Raw genomic sequence first — 14,491 nt, 5'->3', positions numbered from 1 at the left:
ACTGGAAACCGAAACACGACTTCATTTTTACTTCATGTAAGACACATGGTACTGTATTTGGTTAGAAAAACGAAGAAGCCAAATTTTCTGTGGAAAGTATGGGTGTTTCTTCAGCCTTCTTTTCTGCCAGGGTGGTGAATTGAGAGAACAAGAGAAAGACTGAAAGTGCAACTAAAACCGTCTTCACATGATGAGAAGGTTGAGAAGGCCTCTTGTATCTTTTGAAAACACTCACTAATACTTGCACTAAAAGCTTGAGGTGATCATGGCGTCAAGCTCAGCGACATTTTTCAGCGAGTCAAACAAGAAAGGTGAAGTAAGCGAATTAAAGAAAAGTTTACAGTCACCAGAAGTGCAAAAAGATGCTGCACGGTATAAGAAAGTTATTCAGAAGGTGATATCATGCATGACTCTGGGAATGGATTTATCCTCTCTCTTCATGGATATGATTAAGGTAACAACAATACTATTGTTTCATTTTTAAAACACAGAGACCCTGTCTGAGGTAGAGTGGATCTTGAAAACCTAGAATTTCCTTTTTGTTTTTCTTTTCACTGGCTTTGACTTTGAATGGTTTTTCTCAGAAAATACCCATACCTCTGCCACAGAGGCTTACTTCACTTATCTTTTTTGCAAACCAAAAAAAAAACCTGCTATGCAGTACACGAACAGCAATCGGATTATTTTTCTTTTTTTCTGTCTCTTTTTCCTTTTCACTATTTTTTATGATTTTGCTCTTACAAATATGAAAGAAGAGGCCACACATGGTATAGTATGGCAGAGGGGCCTGGGTTGAGTAAACCTCTCACATGCTCCACACCCGAGGAATAACCTGCCTGATGTTTCAATCTTTTCTTGCCTAAAGTTTTTGTTCCCTTTAGGGACCAGGGTTCTCTCTTTTCCTCAAGAGAAAAACTGACAGCTTGCAGTCTACCTAGAGAGTATTGCCTTGATATAATAACCAATCCTCTTCAAGACTTGACAAAGAGGTGTATATATCAACAGCTAGAGGGTAGAATTATTTATCAGTTCCTCTTTAAAAAAAGATGTAGTGAGTTGAAGGGGTACACTGAAATTCTATTTTGATATCTGAATAGATTGTTTTGTTTTGGTTTTCTCAGGCTGGAGCTACACATGATCTTGTCCAGAAGAAGCTGGTGTATCTGTACATATGTAGTTATGCACAATCTAACCCTGAACTAGCTTTGTTGACCATGAACACCTTGCGGAAAGATTCTCAAGACAGCAGTGCTATGGTCAGAGGTCTTGCTCTGAGAAGCATGTGTTCATTAAGGTTAATAACCAATTGATTGTAGAAGTACTGAGTACTCAGTGTCATGATACAATTTCATGAAATTTTTTACTCCTCTAAACATTAGAGCCAGGTGTCTGTGATCTTGGATTCTGCAGAACCTCTAGTCAGAGTGTATGATTAATTCCTTTCAAATCTGCTCCTGGTTATTGGGCTTGAATGATAAATATAGATTAATGCAAGGACCACAGAGTCCCAGGTGACTGAACAAGGTCCACTGTGGCAAAACCTATCACCTCTCAGACTAATTCCCAGTCTTTAATCTTTTGTGTTGATTTATTTATTGCTGCTGTTTCTTATAGGTTGCCTGATCTTGTGGAGTACATTGTAGAGCCTCTTCTGACTGGTCTAGGAGATAAAAGTTCTTATGTACGCCGATGTGCAGTCATGGGATGTGTGAAATTATACCATCTTATTCCTGACTTTGTTGAAGGTATGTAAGAGAAATCTGTTGACGAAGTGTATTAATTATTCCCTTCTTTTAATGGATATCTTATTAGTACTTTATTAGTAATTCTCCATTAATAATAATGGGGAGAATAATGACAATTTCAACTAGTATTTGTTGATGTATTTCATCAAAACAGATAATGGAATCATAGACAAACTTTGCCAACTATTGACTGACCCAGACCCTCAGGTATGTACATCATGCATACAGTTAGTACTCAATAATAATTATTCAGGTCAGGTAGCCAACAGTTTTTGATGTGTTGCAATTCCATCTGAAATATACTATCTACTTCAAAATTAACAATCATGAGTATCTTCATAAATTTTGATCATTGTACATGTAATTTTGATACACCTGTTCTGTATGTGAGTTAAAAGCCTCTGAACAAAATTTGTCCAGCAGGTCAGCATTGATGGGGTGAGATTTTTTTATGTTTGTTTGTATCTTTAGGTAGTTTGCAATGCTATTTCAGCTTTGGATGAAATCCTTGCTGCTGAAGGTGGAATGCAAGTTAATAAAAAACTTGCTCATTACTTGCTTAAGAGGTAAAAGAATGATCTAATGAGATAGAAATATGTTATGATTTAACATTCATATTGACTGTAAAAGGTGATTTAAAATTTAAAAGAGTTTATTTAGTCAAGCCTTATATAACTATCTTCTACTGACAAATTAAATTCTCCTCGTGTTTGACAAGAAGGGACAAGACAATTTGAAGGAGAATATAACACTCTGTCAGAAGTCACATGAGGCATTTTTTCATGCACCCCTTGATTTATCTTTAGTTAGTTACTGATCTTAAAAATAAGAGGGCTTTTGGAATGGGTTACATTAATTTTACTTAATATTTACATTGAGGGTGAAATACATTATTACTGGTAGCATGGTAGTTTACAGCCTCTGGAAACATCTGTTTTGGATGTTGAGGAATTACTTGTAGTAGTGTGTGTCAATGATCTATTAATCATTGTGTTTTATGTTATTGACCAGATTAAAATCCTTCAGTGGATGGGGGCAGAGTTTGGTTGTAGAACTAATGAAGCGTTATAAACTATGTGACACAGATGAAATGTTTGAAATAATGGTCAGTAAAAGTGAAAGTATAAATTATTATCTTTCCATTGTTTTGATTACATTTGAGGTACTCTAGATGGCTGTTTTACATCATTTTGTTTAAGGCAAAAAACTGAGAAAATAGGGGTTTTAGTTATGAATTTCCTAGTTGGACAACTGCTTGGTTTTACAGATGGAGCCCACTCAATGGAAAGTAAGATCTGAAATTTGTTTCATCTCTTGCAAACAGTGAAATTTGATTTGAACTTTGATTTCAACATGTCCATGGTGTTTGCATCAGGTTTATTTTGTCATTCCTTCATCAACCATACCGCAGTTAGTGATTAATGTAACTGTTAATATACATGTAGGCCTAGGTAAAAGCTTTAAAATCAGTTGTGATTTATTTGAATTTGTTAGAACCTGCTTGATGACCGTCTGAAGCATCCCAACAGTGCTGTGGTGATGGCCTGTATTCAACTTTTTATCCATCTGACAAAGGATATGAAAGAGTTAACTGAACATGTGTATAAGAGAATTAAAGGTCTATTCTTTAGTTGGTAAACAAAATAATTGATCACATGTGATTACAGAGTGTTCATCAAATAAAGATATAAAAAAGAGTAGGTCAATAGTATAGACTAAGAGAAGTTTTTCCACATTTGATCAATGACAAATAGCTGAGCCCACTGAAAATTAGCTGGAGAATTCTGTGCAGTAGTTGGAGAGTCTCAGATTTTGGATGGCTGCAGAAGACTCTTTTTCTGTTTGTGGTTTTAGCCATTTAGACACATAACTGTGAATGCTGTCAAAAATAATGGATGAAGACATCTACTGAGTTAATGCAAAATAACATGTTAAAATAACTTTTTTACAGGTCCCCTCATGGCAATTGTCTCTTCAAGTAATGCCGAGTTGGTGTATGTGTGTCTGTGTTGCATTGAACTTCTGCTGACTGAAATTCCAAAATTATTTGATCAAGAATATCGCTCCTTCTTCTCCAGGTAATTCTCAAAGCAAATGCAAGTTGTTAATAATGGTATTTCATTATTATTGACAATGAAATATTTTTTTCTTGGTTTGGTCATCAGGCACACCGATCCACTGTATATAAAAACCAAAAAGCTTGAGATCCTTACTACTATTGCATCTGACTCTAATGTTGAAGAAGTTGTTACTGAGTTAAGGTAAGTGCTATGTGCAGAGTTCAAATTATAAGACCTAAGGGCTGTGTTTTTCCTAGTAAAAAGAAAACTAGGAGCATAGTCAGGAAATTTGAAAGGGAAAGTCACAGTCACAAATTTCTGTATACCATTCATTATTCATGCAGCCCAAGGCCGGACCTTTGCAAATGTATGAACCCTTTAACCACTACGAGAGACTAGCATCTATTTTCCTCGTACAATATGACCCCTGAATCACACTTTTAGGTCATGAGAAAAAAGGAAGTGATCACCAGTGTAAGACTCTCTTGACTGTTAAACTAATTCTCCTTGTCAGCACCTTAGGAAATGTAAAGAGAATAGCATGGAGAATATGCATATTGATGTAAGGGTGTAAAGGGTTAAGTGTTTGAATCTCTGTGCTTTGACAGTGTTTGAACTGTTGTAAACGATGTGATATATGTTCATCATGGTTGTGATGATGAATGAATGAATGATTAATCATATGTTGTATGAGTTAGAGTCGCTGTCAATTACAGAGTTGAGCAACACTGTATCAATTAAGGATCAAGAAATTCTAATGAAGACTAGAATTTTAGCAGTTGAAGGGTTTTGATCTTCAATATATAGCCTTGAATCTGCATCTTTGACAGTGAGACCAACAATTGAAGTTTCATATAGTTATCCCTATTTAGTCTACCAATATTTGATTTAATGTAGTTACAAAATTCTCTTAAATCCATACAGTGCTCATGTTCATGATGTAGACATAAACATTTCTAAGAAATCAATCAAAGCTATTGGTGAGATCACCATGTGTCTTCCTGAGGCATCAGAATACTGCATCAGTGTATTACTCACATTCCTCTCCTGGGACATTGAGTACATTACTTCACAGACTCTAGTTGTTATAAGAGGTAAGTGAATCAGTTACCTAAGGGAAGACATTCCTTATCCATAGCCTTACATGGCATTTACTCAAAGTCTGTGTTACTTTTCAGTCAGAATCATTTGCTTGTATCGTTGACAGACTTGCTGCTGAAGTATGAAAAGTCAGCCATTGCTGTTTTGCCTGAGATAGCAGAATGTCTAGAAGTAGTTCAGGACTCTAAGGGATTATCAGCTATCATTTGGATTTTAGGAGAGTATGGAGAGGTATGATCAGATTTAGAAACAGCTGACTTGATTTTTACATACATTATTTAGAACTTATTTTTGCAAACAGGAGCACAATAGAGGAGAAAAGGAGGAAAGATTCCTACAGGTTTATCCTTTTTAATGCACTTTATTTTGTCTCACTCTGCCACTGCTAGATGGGTTGCTCTTCAGGAACATGGTCTCACCAGTAATTGACATATTTCTTCTTCTTGTCACTCTTCTGCTCAAAAGAGAAATTCTTCAATGGTCACTTTTGGAAGTAAGACAATAAAAGTAGATTTTTTTTGGGAAATGGTTGTATGAAGTCATCTTAAATAAAATCTTTCTGTGTGTGCTACTTCTTAATCATAAAAGGTAATTTGGAAAGCAGCCTCAGAAAAATGTGTCAAGAATTATGTAGAAGTTGGTTATAAGTTTAATTAGGTGATATGTTGTTCTCATTGGCAGTCAATTCCTGACAGTCCATATATGTTAGAACCTCTGGTGGACAAAATTGAGTCAGAGCAATCTGCTGAGGTGAAGTTACAGCTACTTACTGCGACAATGAAACTGTTTTTCAAGAAACCTCCTGAATGTCAAGACATGCTGGGTCGATTACTAAAGTTCTGTGTAGGTGAGTGTTCCATTCTCTTATCATCTTAAACAAAAGCAAACTAAGGGTCTGTAGCTAAAGGAGTGAGAACTTTGTTCAAAACTTTGTTTTGAAGTCACTGTTAGAGAGAATTGATGATGTCTGTGGGGGTTAACTGTGATGGAATAACATCTGAAATAAAAGCTGTACTCCTTGTTGATTTTATCAACAAAAACTGGGAAAAGCCCTTGCAGTAAAGGCCTTTAAGCTATTGTTATTTAGATAAACTGATTCAACATGTCTGTTTTGGTTCAGTACCCTGTTCTTTGCAGATGAGGAAACTCACATGGATGTTCATGACAGAGCTCTGTTATACTACAGACTTCTTAAAACTAATGCAAAGGAGGTAATGGTAACAGCAAGTCAACTATTTATTTCACAAAATTCAAACTCAACTTACAGTGAATTCAAGTCACTCGTTCATTAATTGTGCTGTTCTTTCTTAAGGCTGAAAGGGTAGTTTGTGGGTCAGATTCCAAACCAGTCTCTAATCCATGGAACGTAATTACCAGCACCCAAAATTCCAAGGTATAAACTAATATATATATATATATATTTATATCAAATGAAGTGTACAATTCAACCATTTTCAAGTCTGAATAAAACTGTACCTTAGAGCCACCATATCATACATTTAATTAATACATGTTCCTCTTTTGGTAGGATTCCCTCTTAAAAGAATTCAACACTTTGTCAGTTATATATGGGCAACCATCTGTTCACTTCATCAGCCAAACTATACCTTACATAAAGGGAATTCCATACACAGAGAAGGAACCAGGTAAACTATATATGGAGACATTTCTACCAGTAAAATTAATTTTACCTTTAAAAAAAATCTCTTAAAAAATGATAAAAATTCTAATTTAAGTATGCATTAGATTTGTTGTATTGTAAATTGAATTACAGTTGTAGCTTACAAAGCAACATTTTATATTTTCATCCACCAGAAGAAGAGGAAATGCACAATTATATGGAAGAAGTAGAAGCAAAAGCACCAGATTTATCTCCTTCTGATCCCCATGTTGTTGTTGGCAATCTGTTGGTAAATCAGGTTTTTTACAACTGTTGAAATGATAGTATTGACTTTTGTTTGCCCTGAAAACAAAGAGCTAAGCCAGGTCTTCTTATGCTGATTTATAGGGAGAAAGTGGTTTAAGTGAACATCATGATGAGGATAAAGAAGAGGAAGTGGAAATACTTGAGTTGAATGATCACCCTGTTTTGACACCTGCTCAGTTTGAGCAAAAATGGAAAACTCTTCCAGAAGGGTAATTCAAATGATTGACATAATAATAAGAAACAGCTAGGGACATAGGGGCAGACAATTAGGAAATTGAAGGGGGGGGATGGTGGGGTGACCATTTAAGTTTTTAAGGAGCAAAATAATTCTTACATCTCCCAAATCCCCCACCCCTTCCCCCAGCACTTTCTAATGGTCCATCCCTTACAACTGTGTGTGTAAATGACTTGTATGGAAGCCTAAAATATAGCCAATAGTGTTGACAAAATGGTATACTCTTAAATAAAGAACAAGCATATATTGGGGTCCTCTCAATTAGAAATGACAAGCACAGCCCTCCTGCAAGTTTGTTTTCAGTTGTAATAGTTAGCTCACCAGTCACTTAAAACAACCCTTATTTATAGTTCCTTTTGTTGCAAAGGAAAAGAATGTCCAGCAAGCTGGGAATAAATCATGGTAAATAAGGGAAATGATAAAATTACCAAATGGAAGGTTTATCATTTGTTTGTACCATCAGTTCCTGTTGGGATGAAACCATGGCTCGTGTTCCATCCACTCCTGAGGAATTTCAGAAACTTTTCTCCAAAAATAAGATTGTCCTGATGGCCAGCAGCCCTCCAGGTCAATCTCTACAGAGATATTTCTTTTATGCACAGCAGGTAGGGAAATATTTTAATTATGTACTTAACTTGGACTTTACCACTCAAGTACAGTAGCATTTGCCCAGCTTGCAAGGTGAGACTGAAACAGCCAACAGGTTACACTTATGTTTGCATGATGCATTTGCCCACAATGAAATGTGAATTCCTTCTTTCTTTTATAACTCTTTGCATTATTTTGCAAGGTAAGAACAACTGTCTTTAAAGGGAGCCCTGTTTGTGGTTCCCTAGTCTATAGTGATGGAAGGTTAATTCAAAAGAAAAGTGCTAACTACCTTTCTCTCCTCAGGCTTTGGGACAAAGTTTCTTCCTGGTGGAAGCTGTCATTGATGTAACTAACAAGCAGCTTAATGTTGTTACCAAAGTAGATGATTGGTCATCAGTTCAACAGTTTGATGCTTATCTCAAGACTTGCCTGGCTGGTGTATGGTTGAAAGCCCAATAAGGCTATAGAAATGATGTTGTTAGTGAGAACAACATGGTTATTAAAAACCTTGGAAGAGCTTTTTAAGTATGTAGTTCTGTGAGGTTATAAAAAAAAATTAGAAATATTATGTAATGGTAACAGAAATTATAATTTAGCTGTGGACATTCCACAAGGTGGCTCATCTCATCAACTGTTCCCAGGTCAAATATGAATTGGAAATGTCAGTTTTTGTGCAGTAAGGAAACTAGAAGGACCTGCAGAAAAACCCTTGGAGCAAGGAGGAGAGTCAACAACAAACTCAGCCCACATGTGGGCCACGGTGGTGAGAGGCAAGCATTCTCACCACCACACCATTCCCACTCCCCTGTGCCATCTCTACTTCCCTGCACCATTCCCACTCCCCTGTGCCATCTCTACTTCCCTGCACCATTCCCACTCCCCTGTGCCATCTCTACTTCCCTGCACCATTCCCACTCCCCTGTGCCATCTCTACTTCCCTGCACCATTCCCACTCCCCTGTACCATCTCTATTCCCTTCAAGTTCTGTGTCCTTACCAAGTGTTTAATGTTTTTCTACCTTTCTCCACCCATTTTATAAATAAAAGAATGAAATTACCACACACATTGTTGCAGGTGTCTCATTTTTTCTCTTGATGGTGTAATAACCATTGCCATCACGGGGAGTATACAAAGCAGACACATCTAGTCACTTAAAGTCTACAAAGTAAACCAACAAACATCTTCTCTCATTCAGGATTTTATTAACAACATTTGAAAGTTTCTGTTATTTGGAATAAGAAGACATGCATATGAATACAGGAATTATACAGCGCACTATTAATTTGGTTACAAACTGTTCACCCTGGGGCTTCCAGTATTTCCGATTTCCCCTTGCGCGATAGTGGAAATAAATTACAATACAATGATTTAATTTATCACCAAATTCTTAACTCAATATCTGCTTCTAGTTACCATACTAACCTACATGTATTATGTAGCATAAAATTAATTTCTTCATGATGCTCACATCACAAAAACTCTTTAACCAATTGCATTTGAAGAGTAGTGATAATCTATCACAAAACTTGTATTTGTATTGTTACACCTCCATTCACAAACAGTTATAAATTAGCACAAACTTGCCTAATCTTTAAAACTAATTGTGCGAGACAAAATTAACAATTACTCTCACTTCTTGAGACAGGAGATCATTAGCAGTAAGGCTGAAAAACTTGTATTGCCTATGGTTATGAATTGTACTATAGTCAAAATGATACCAATCATATGTTTGAAAAATAAAATTACAACTTGACATTTAATTGTTAAGGATAAAGAATGATTTTCATTATATTGGGAGGTTCCTACAATGTATAAGGCAATCAGAATTTCTTACCAGATAATGCAGTAATCTATTTGTTCTTTGAAAGGTATCTCTTGCCTCAGACATTTTTACCTTACGTTTATTAAAAGTAGTCACTGTTGTATTGACTCAATCTGCTTCACAACATGAATACACTATACATCACCATTTCTGACCTTACCATTTCTGACCATTACATGTATGTTACTTTCTCACAAAAAATAATAATTGTTAAGGTTACTCAAAACAATACTAGAACACATAGATCACAGCTACGCTTGAACATAACTGCAAAACAAAACAAAGCAAAAACCCAAATTAAAATTAAAACCCATTTCACCCTACAAACACAGTTTACTAACAAAAAAATGTTTGTCAATACAGAAATTCTAACCAAAAATTAGGCTGGCTTTGTGTTATGGTTATGATCCATTATCAGCATATCCTAAATTAACTTTAAAAGGATTAGTATGAGATTTGATCAGTAATTCTAATGAATTCTATTTTATTTCTGCCATTGATAGTTTACAAAGAAATTAAATACATATACTTAATATATATCTAGATATTATTTCATATGATCACACAATAGTCTCTGCGTTCATACATGTAGCTCCCAAAACAGACTATGTTACTACCACTAGTGACAAATTTAGTGGTAAATCTAGCTACATTCACTTGGCAGTAACTTCTATGTACAATCTTTACGTCACAACCCTGAAAGGTTAAAACAATATTGATGATGAAAAAGACTGAATAAAGAAGCAGTGAGGTGTTTAAAAAGGGGAAAAAGTTAAAAAAAAAACTTAAAAATGACCTTGAATTAACATTCAAACAAGTTTCTATTTCTTAATCTAAGTACCTGGGACAAAATTAAATTGTAAGTTTTAAAAAAAGGTTCTGGGCATTTATCATGGCAAGGAACAATAATTAATGATTTTGGTTCAAGCAGAAAATAATCTGCAGCTTAAAATAAAAGTGTAAACATTCAAGTTAAATAATAATGTAGCAAGCCAATTTTTGCACAAAGTACATGTGAAGAAAAATTTTTAAGAGATGCAACTATCAGTTCCAAGGGAAGAAGTGAAGGAAAAATAGTAACAACAGTAAATTAACCTCGATGAAAATTAGCAGAAAATACATGAAAGAGCTTACTTCATGCTTTTCTTTCCTTATAATTTCCTTAAAATTATATATTTTTTTGCCAAATCTCAAGTCTCGTGAGTCACTAATGCGAAACAAACTTTCAAAGTCACCAATTTTTGAAAGATTAGTTTTTCAAAGATACAATGCGATGAAAATTTACTCATCTCCTGTGAGAGATATGACACTGGTAATTTATCACACACACAAAATTATCATCGACCAGCTGGCAAACAGGTGGTTAATACAGGATGCTAATGAATAATTACTTGAACAGTGTACACTATCTTTTGAAAAGCACAAAGAAGGAAAAGTAGAGATACAAAAACAAGAAAATTTGAAAAGTTTTCCTTAAGATTTTTTAAAAGAAAGATAAACATTTTCAACATAGTTTCAGTTCTTTGATGCAATTTTATAATGTAAGTATGAACTACAAGAAAAAGCTAGATTCTTTAAAGCCATCAATATATGCATTTAAGTTGGTTTTAAAAAAGTTTATCACAAGGAGTTTGCAGATAAATATACTACAACAAGCTTGAAACTGAATAAAAATTATCATATCAGTGAGTCTTGAAGAAAAACATCAGCAATATTTATCACACATTCAAAGGACAACCTGCTTGACCTTTGAAAGCCAATGAAAAAGAAGCTTTCAGACAACAGAAAACCATGTGATTGGATGATAAAATGGAAACAATGAGTAAATAATTTATGAGGTATATAAAGGAAAGGATCAAAATTAGCTTGTTAACTGTAGATAGAGACTGGTCTGGTTGAGTTCAAAGAACTGTTATTAAACAAAATATATGTTTTTTTCTTTTGTAAGGAAAAACTCTAATAAATGTTTAAAACTGTTTCTGAACTGGGAATGATGGATTTCAATAAAGAAGCAAACCAGGCTTCCTCTCCAAAGCTCAAAAGCCTTTTTTTTTTCATTTTTTTTTAAACCAAAATCTAGAAAGATTCCTTTTCCTATTCTCCTCCCTAAAAAATTAATTAACCACCAGATTTTGAAGGGTCAATCTCAAGTTTTCATTCAATAGAAAAAAAATTATTGAAAATCATTAATGAAGTCAGGATGTGGTATTATGATATTCTCTTTTTAAAATGAAAAGATCATAATTGGCATGACTATTTTGGCTGACTTCTGGTTTGAATAATTTCATAATTTTAGACAAATATGACACTTCAAATCAGTTTGCAAAGATTAGGAAAAAACAAACTTTTGAGACTAATTTGGTAAGCATTTCTCAATTCTGAAACAGAAAAACCACACAAACTAACAATACTTTGAAGTTTTAATTTAATCCTCACTGCATTAACCTAAGTACAATAGTAACAAAATAAACACATGGTTTTTGTCAGTACCGGTATTTTGGAAGACCTCTCTCTCTGGAATTAAATACCTTTTAAAGGTTGCAATAAATATTTCACCAAAACCATAACTTATTTTCAAAAAAATAACATTCTTCTTGTTCAAATGATAAAAACGAAAATCCAAAAAAATAACCTATGATCGCTGACAAAATTATATACCATACCTCCCTACATCACAGTGCATTACAAAAGACAGGGGCCACTTAACTGGAATTGATTGTAATAGCACTGTCATCACATTTAGTAACTACAGTATTTATGAAATTATTACCCGTTTGTTCATGCATTGTCCTTTTGTGGGCATATATATTTTTAATTGAATGTGTAATTCTATATATTAAGATTAATTTTGATTTCAACTTTAAACCAACACTGCTGTAAACTCTCACACAATTTGGCAGAAAGTGTTCATTGCGAAATTTCAAGTTAAAACTAATAGTGTTCATTATCAAATGAATTAGTCTGTGTTCAAACTGTCTTGAAATTGGTGAATATTTAAATAGAACAACACTTATACTCTAAGACTGCACAGATTGAGTTTGCCTATTGAAGCAGTATTTGCTCAGAAAAAGAAATTGATAAACAATTAGAATCATTAGGAAATGACAGCTTTGGAACAGGCTTGTTCAAGTATGTGTCCTAGAGAGGTATAAGAAAATTATTTTATCACAAAAGGTGTAACATAGAAGAACACAAAAGCTATTACATTCCTTCAATCTTGAAATTATCACCCTATGTAACTAAATGAACTGCATAATTTAAGTGCAAGACAGTAAGTAAAATATCAAAGGTGGACATACATTTACACCTATACAAACAAAACCAGCTGTAATACTATCCGAAATTTTCTTTCAATTCCCTTATTCAGTATACGCTTACAATTTACTTAGCAGATACTTTATTGATCTTCTCACAAATTTATGTCTTACTTTTCCCCTGAGCAACACCATATTTGTAGAGAAAATTTATTGTCTGCCAAGTGTTGACTTAACACAAAAAAAAAACTCCACATAGATCCATACCTAGTAATATTGATATATTTTTATCATAGAGGGTGTAAAGAATAATAAATTTTTAGGATGTACAAGAGATATGCACTTACAACTTTTGTGTGTCTCCTGTCCGACTATTCACCCATTTCTGATGTGCTGCAACAACCATTGTAACAGCATAAATTCCAGCAGCTATGTAACAATTTCTGTGGGGTAAAAAATCGGATAACATCATGTTATGGTTAATATGAAAAGCTTAATCACACTCGGTGATATTTCATGATGCAGCTAAGAGAGAATAAAGCTTAAAGTTTCACTGGTGCTATAAATCTTAGGGTTGATGTTAAAGTCACAAATTTATGTCTGGAAAAAATATGTTGTGCGACTTGGTAGAAAGCTTCCAAACATTGCAGCTCAATGGTATCATTGATTTAAATTTTATTTGCTTTAGTATTCAGGTAGAATAATGTGTGATTACCATTATGAACTGATCATTATTAAGGAACAGGGTGATGGTTCACCCAAGGGAATTTGCTATTCCCATGAAATTCAGAGTCAACTTCCCCACTCCTTTTCACCCAGTGCAAGTCAGATATTTTCCCCTGGGGTAACAAACAAAAAGAGAGTCAGGTCTAAGTGAATGTGAAAGATATTATTCTTACAGCCTGACATGGTGTATACTACAAACAATCTCGATCAAATTCCCTGGGGTTCCCCCATAGGGCTTAACAAAGATACATTTATGTGCTTTGATGCATATCAAAACAAAACTACATATAAATCACAAGTGATGTTGGACCATTTTAAGTAAATTTGTAGGTGTTCAGGTGCAGTCACGGCACTTCACACATTTACATGGTATTATATTTAAACAGAAGCATATAATCTCGTTCTAGGTCGCATGCTTCTGATTTGCATGGTACAAATCATTGTTCAATGCATTTTTTTAACATGGATACAGTATATCACTGGAATTCTCGCCACCTCTCTAAGATTCCCCTAAGATCAAGTAAGATGCGTTTATTAAGCGTCCTACACTCTCCCTTAGTAAACGTGTCACTAAAACACTTTCTCAGCCTATTTATGCATAATCTGATGCTTATCAAGATTAATAACCTCTATTTTAATCTCTTCGTAACGCAATTTGATACTAACTTTGCCGATGATTTATAACCTTCTGATTCTTTCATTTTGCCAGGAATATCCTCTATGAGTGCTACGCTTCTTGTACTGAAAAATACTCCTAACAACAACTGAAACAAACGGAGTAAAATAGAAGTCATCAATTACAGAGATACAAGATACACCGTCAACTATCGTAGCTCCACAAACGCATGAAATTAATTAGATCGCTGCCAAAATAACTCACCAACATTATAATACCCCATATGCTTATCAAAAAGCAACAATTTGCTAGTTTAGGGCCACAAATTCTGATCATCTTTTGGTAATTCTGAATTTGGCTGTGATGGCCGATGGCAAATTATCTCACGTGAGTTATGAGCCTCGTTTGCGTGAA

General features: G+C 34.5%; 2 protein-coding genes across 5 annotated transcripts; one reads left to right on the top strand and one right to left on the bottom strand.

Annotated features, from left to right (window-relative positions):
• The first annotated feature begins 42 nt into the window (after positions 1 to 42).
• Positions 43 to 8,184, top strand: LOC113679739 (AP-4 complex subunit beta-1). 2 transcript variants are annotated; one of them, XM_089194767.1, is made up of 19 exons: positions 43 to 454; positions 1,122 to 1,294; positions 1,615 to 1,745; positions 1,900 to 1,952; positions 2,217 to 2,311; positions 2,757 to 2,850; positions 3,240 to 3,363; positions 3,697 to 3,823; positions 3,911 to 4,006; positions 4,730 to 4,899; positions 5,013 to 5,137; positions 5,588 to 5,753; positions 6,044 to 6,117; positions 6,219 to 6,299; positions 6,435 to 6,552; positions 6,725 to 6,816; positions 6,915 to 7,042; positions 7,532 to 7,673; positions 7,963 to 8,184. In XM_089194767.1, the coding sequence occupies exons 1-19, from the start codon at positions 266 to 268 to the stop codon at positions 8,116 to 8,118; spliced, it is 2,334 nt and encodes a 777-aa protein (XP_089050893.1). In that variant the 5' UTR covers positions 43 to 265; the 3' UTR covers positions 8,119 to 8,184. The 2 variants fall into 2 exon arrangements, with proteins under 2 accessions (XP_089050893.1, XP_089050892.1); XM_089194766.1 differs by having other exon boundaries at positions 6,722 to 6,816.
• Positions 8,185 to 8,841: 657 nt separating this feature from the next.
• LOC113679736 (ribonuclease kappa-B) lies at positions 8,842 to 14,486 on the bottom strand. 3 transcript variants are annotated; one of them, XM_027196704.2, is made up of 4 exons: positions 14,342 to 14,486; positions 14,128 to 14,225; positions 13,083 to 13,178; positions 8,842 to 12,619 (listed from the first exon to the last, which is right to left on the bottom strand). In XM_027196704.2, exons 1-4 carry the CDS (start codon positions 14,411 to 14,413, stop codon positions 12,607 to 12,609), a joined length of 279 nt encoding a protein of 92 aa, XP_027052505.2. In that variant the 5' UTR covers positions 14,414 to 14,486; the 3' UTR covers positions 8,842 to 12,606. The 3 variants fall into 3 exon arrangements, with proteins under 3 accessions (XP_027052505.2, XP_027052504.2, XP_027052503.2); XM_027196703.2 differs by having other exon boundaries at positions 8,842 to 10,177; XM_027196702.2 differs by having other exon boundaries at positions 8,842 to 9,748.
• Positions 14,487 to 14,491: the final 5 nt, after the last annotated feature.

The sequence above is a fragment of the Pocillopora damicornis genome, chromosome 14 (assembly GCF_964200805.1).
Source record: "Pocillopora damicornis chromosome 14, jaPocDami1.2, whole genome shotgun sequence".
Classification (NCBI taxonomy): Eukaryota; Metazoa; Cnidaria; class Anthozoa; order Scleractinia; family Pocilloporidae; genus Pocillopora; species Pocillopora damicornis.
Note: the sequence above shows the minus strand (reverse complement) of the source record. Positions and strands in the feature narration are given on the sequence as shown.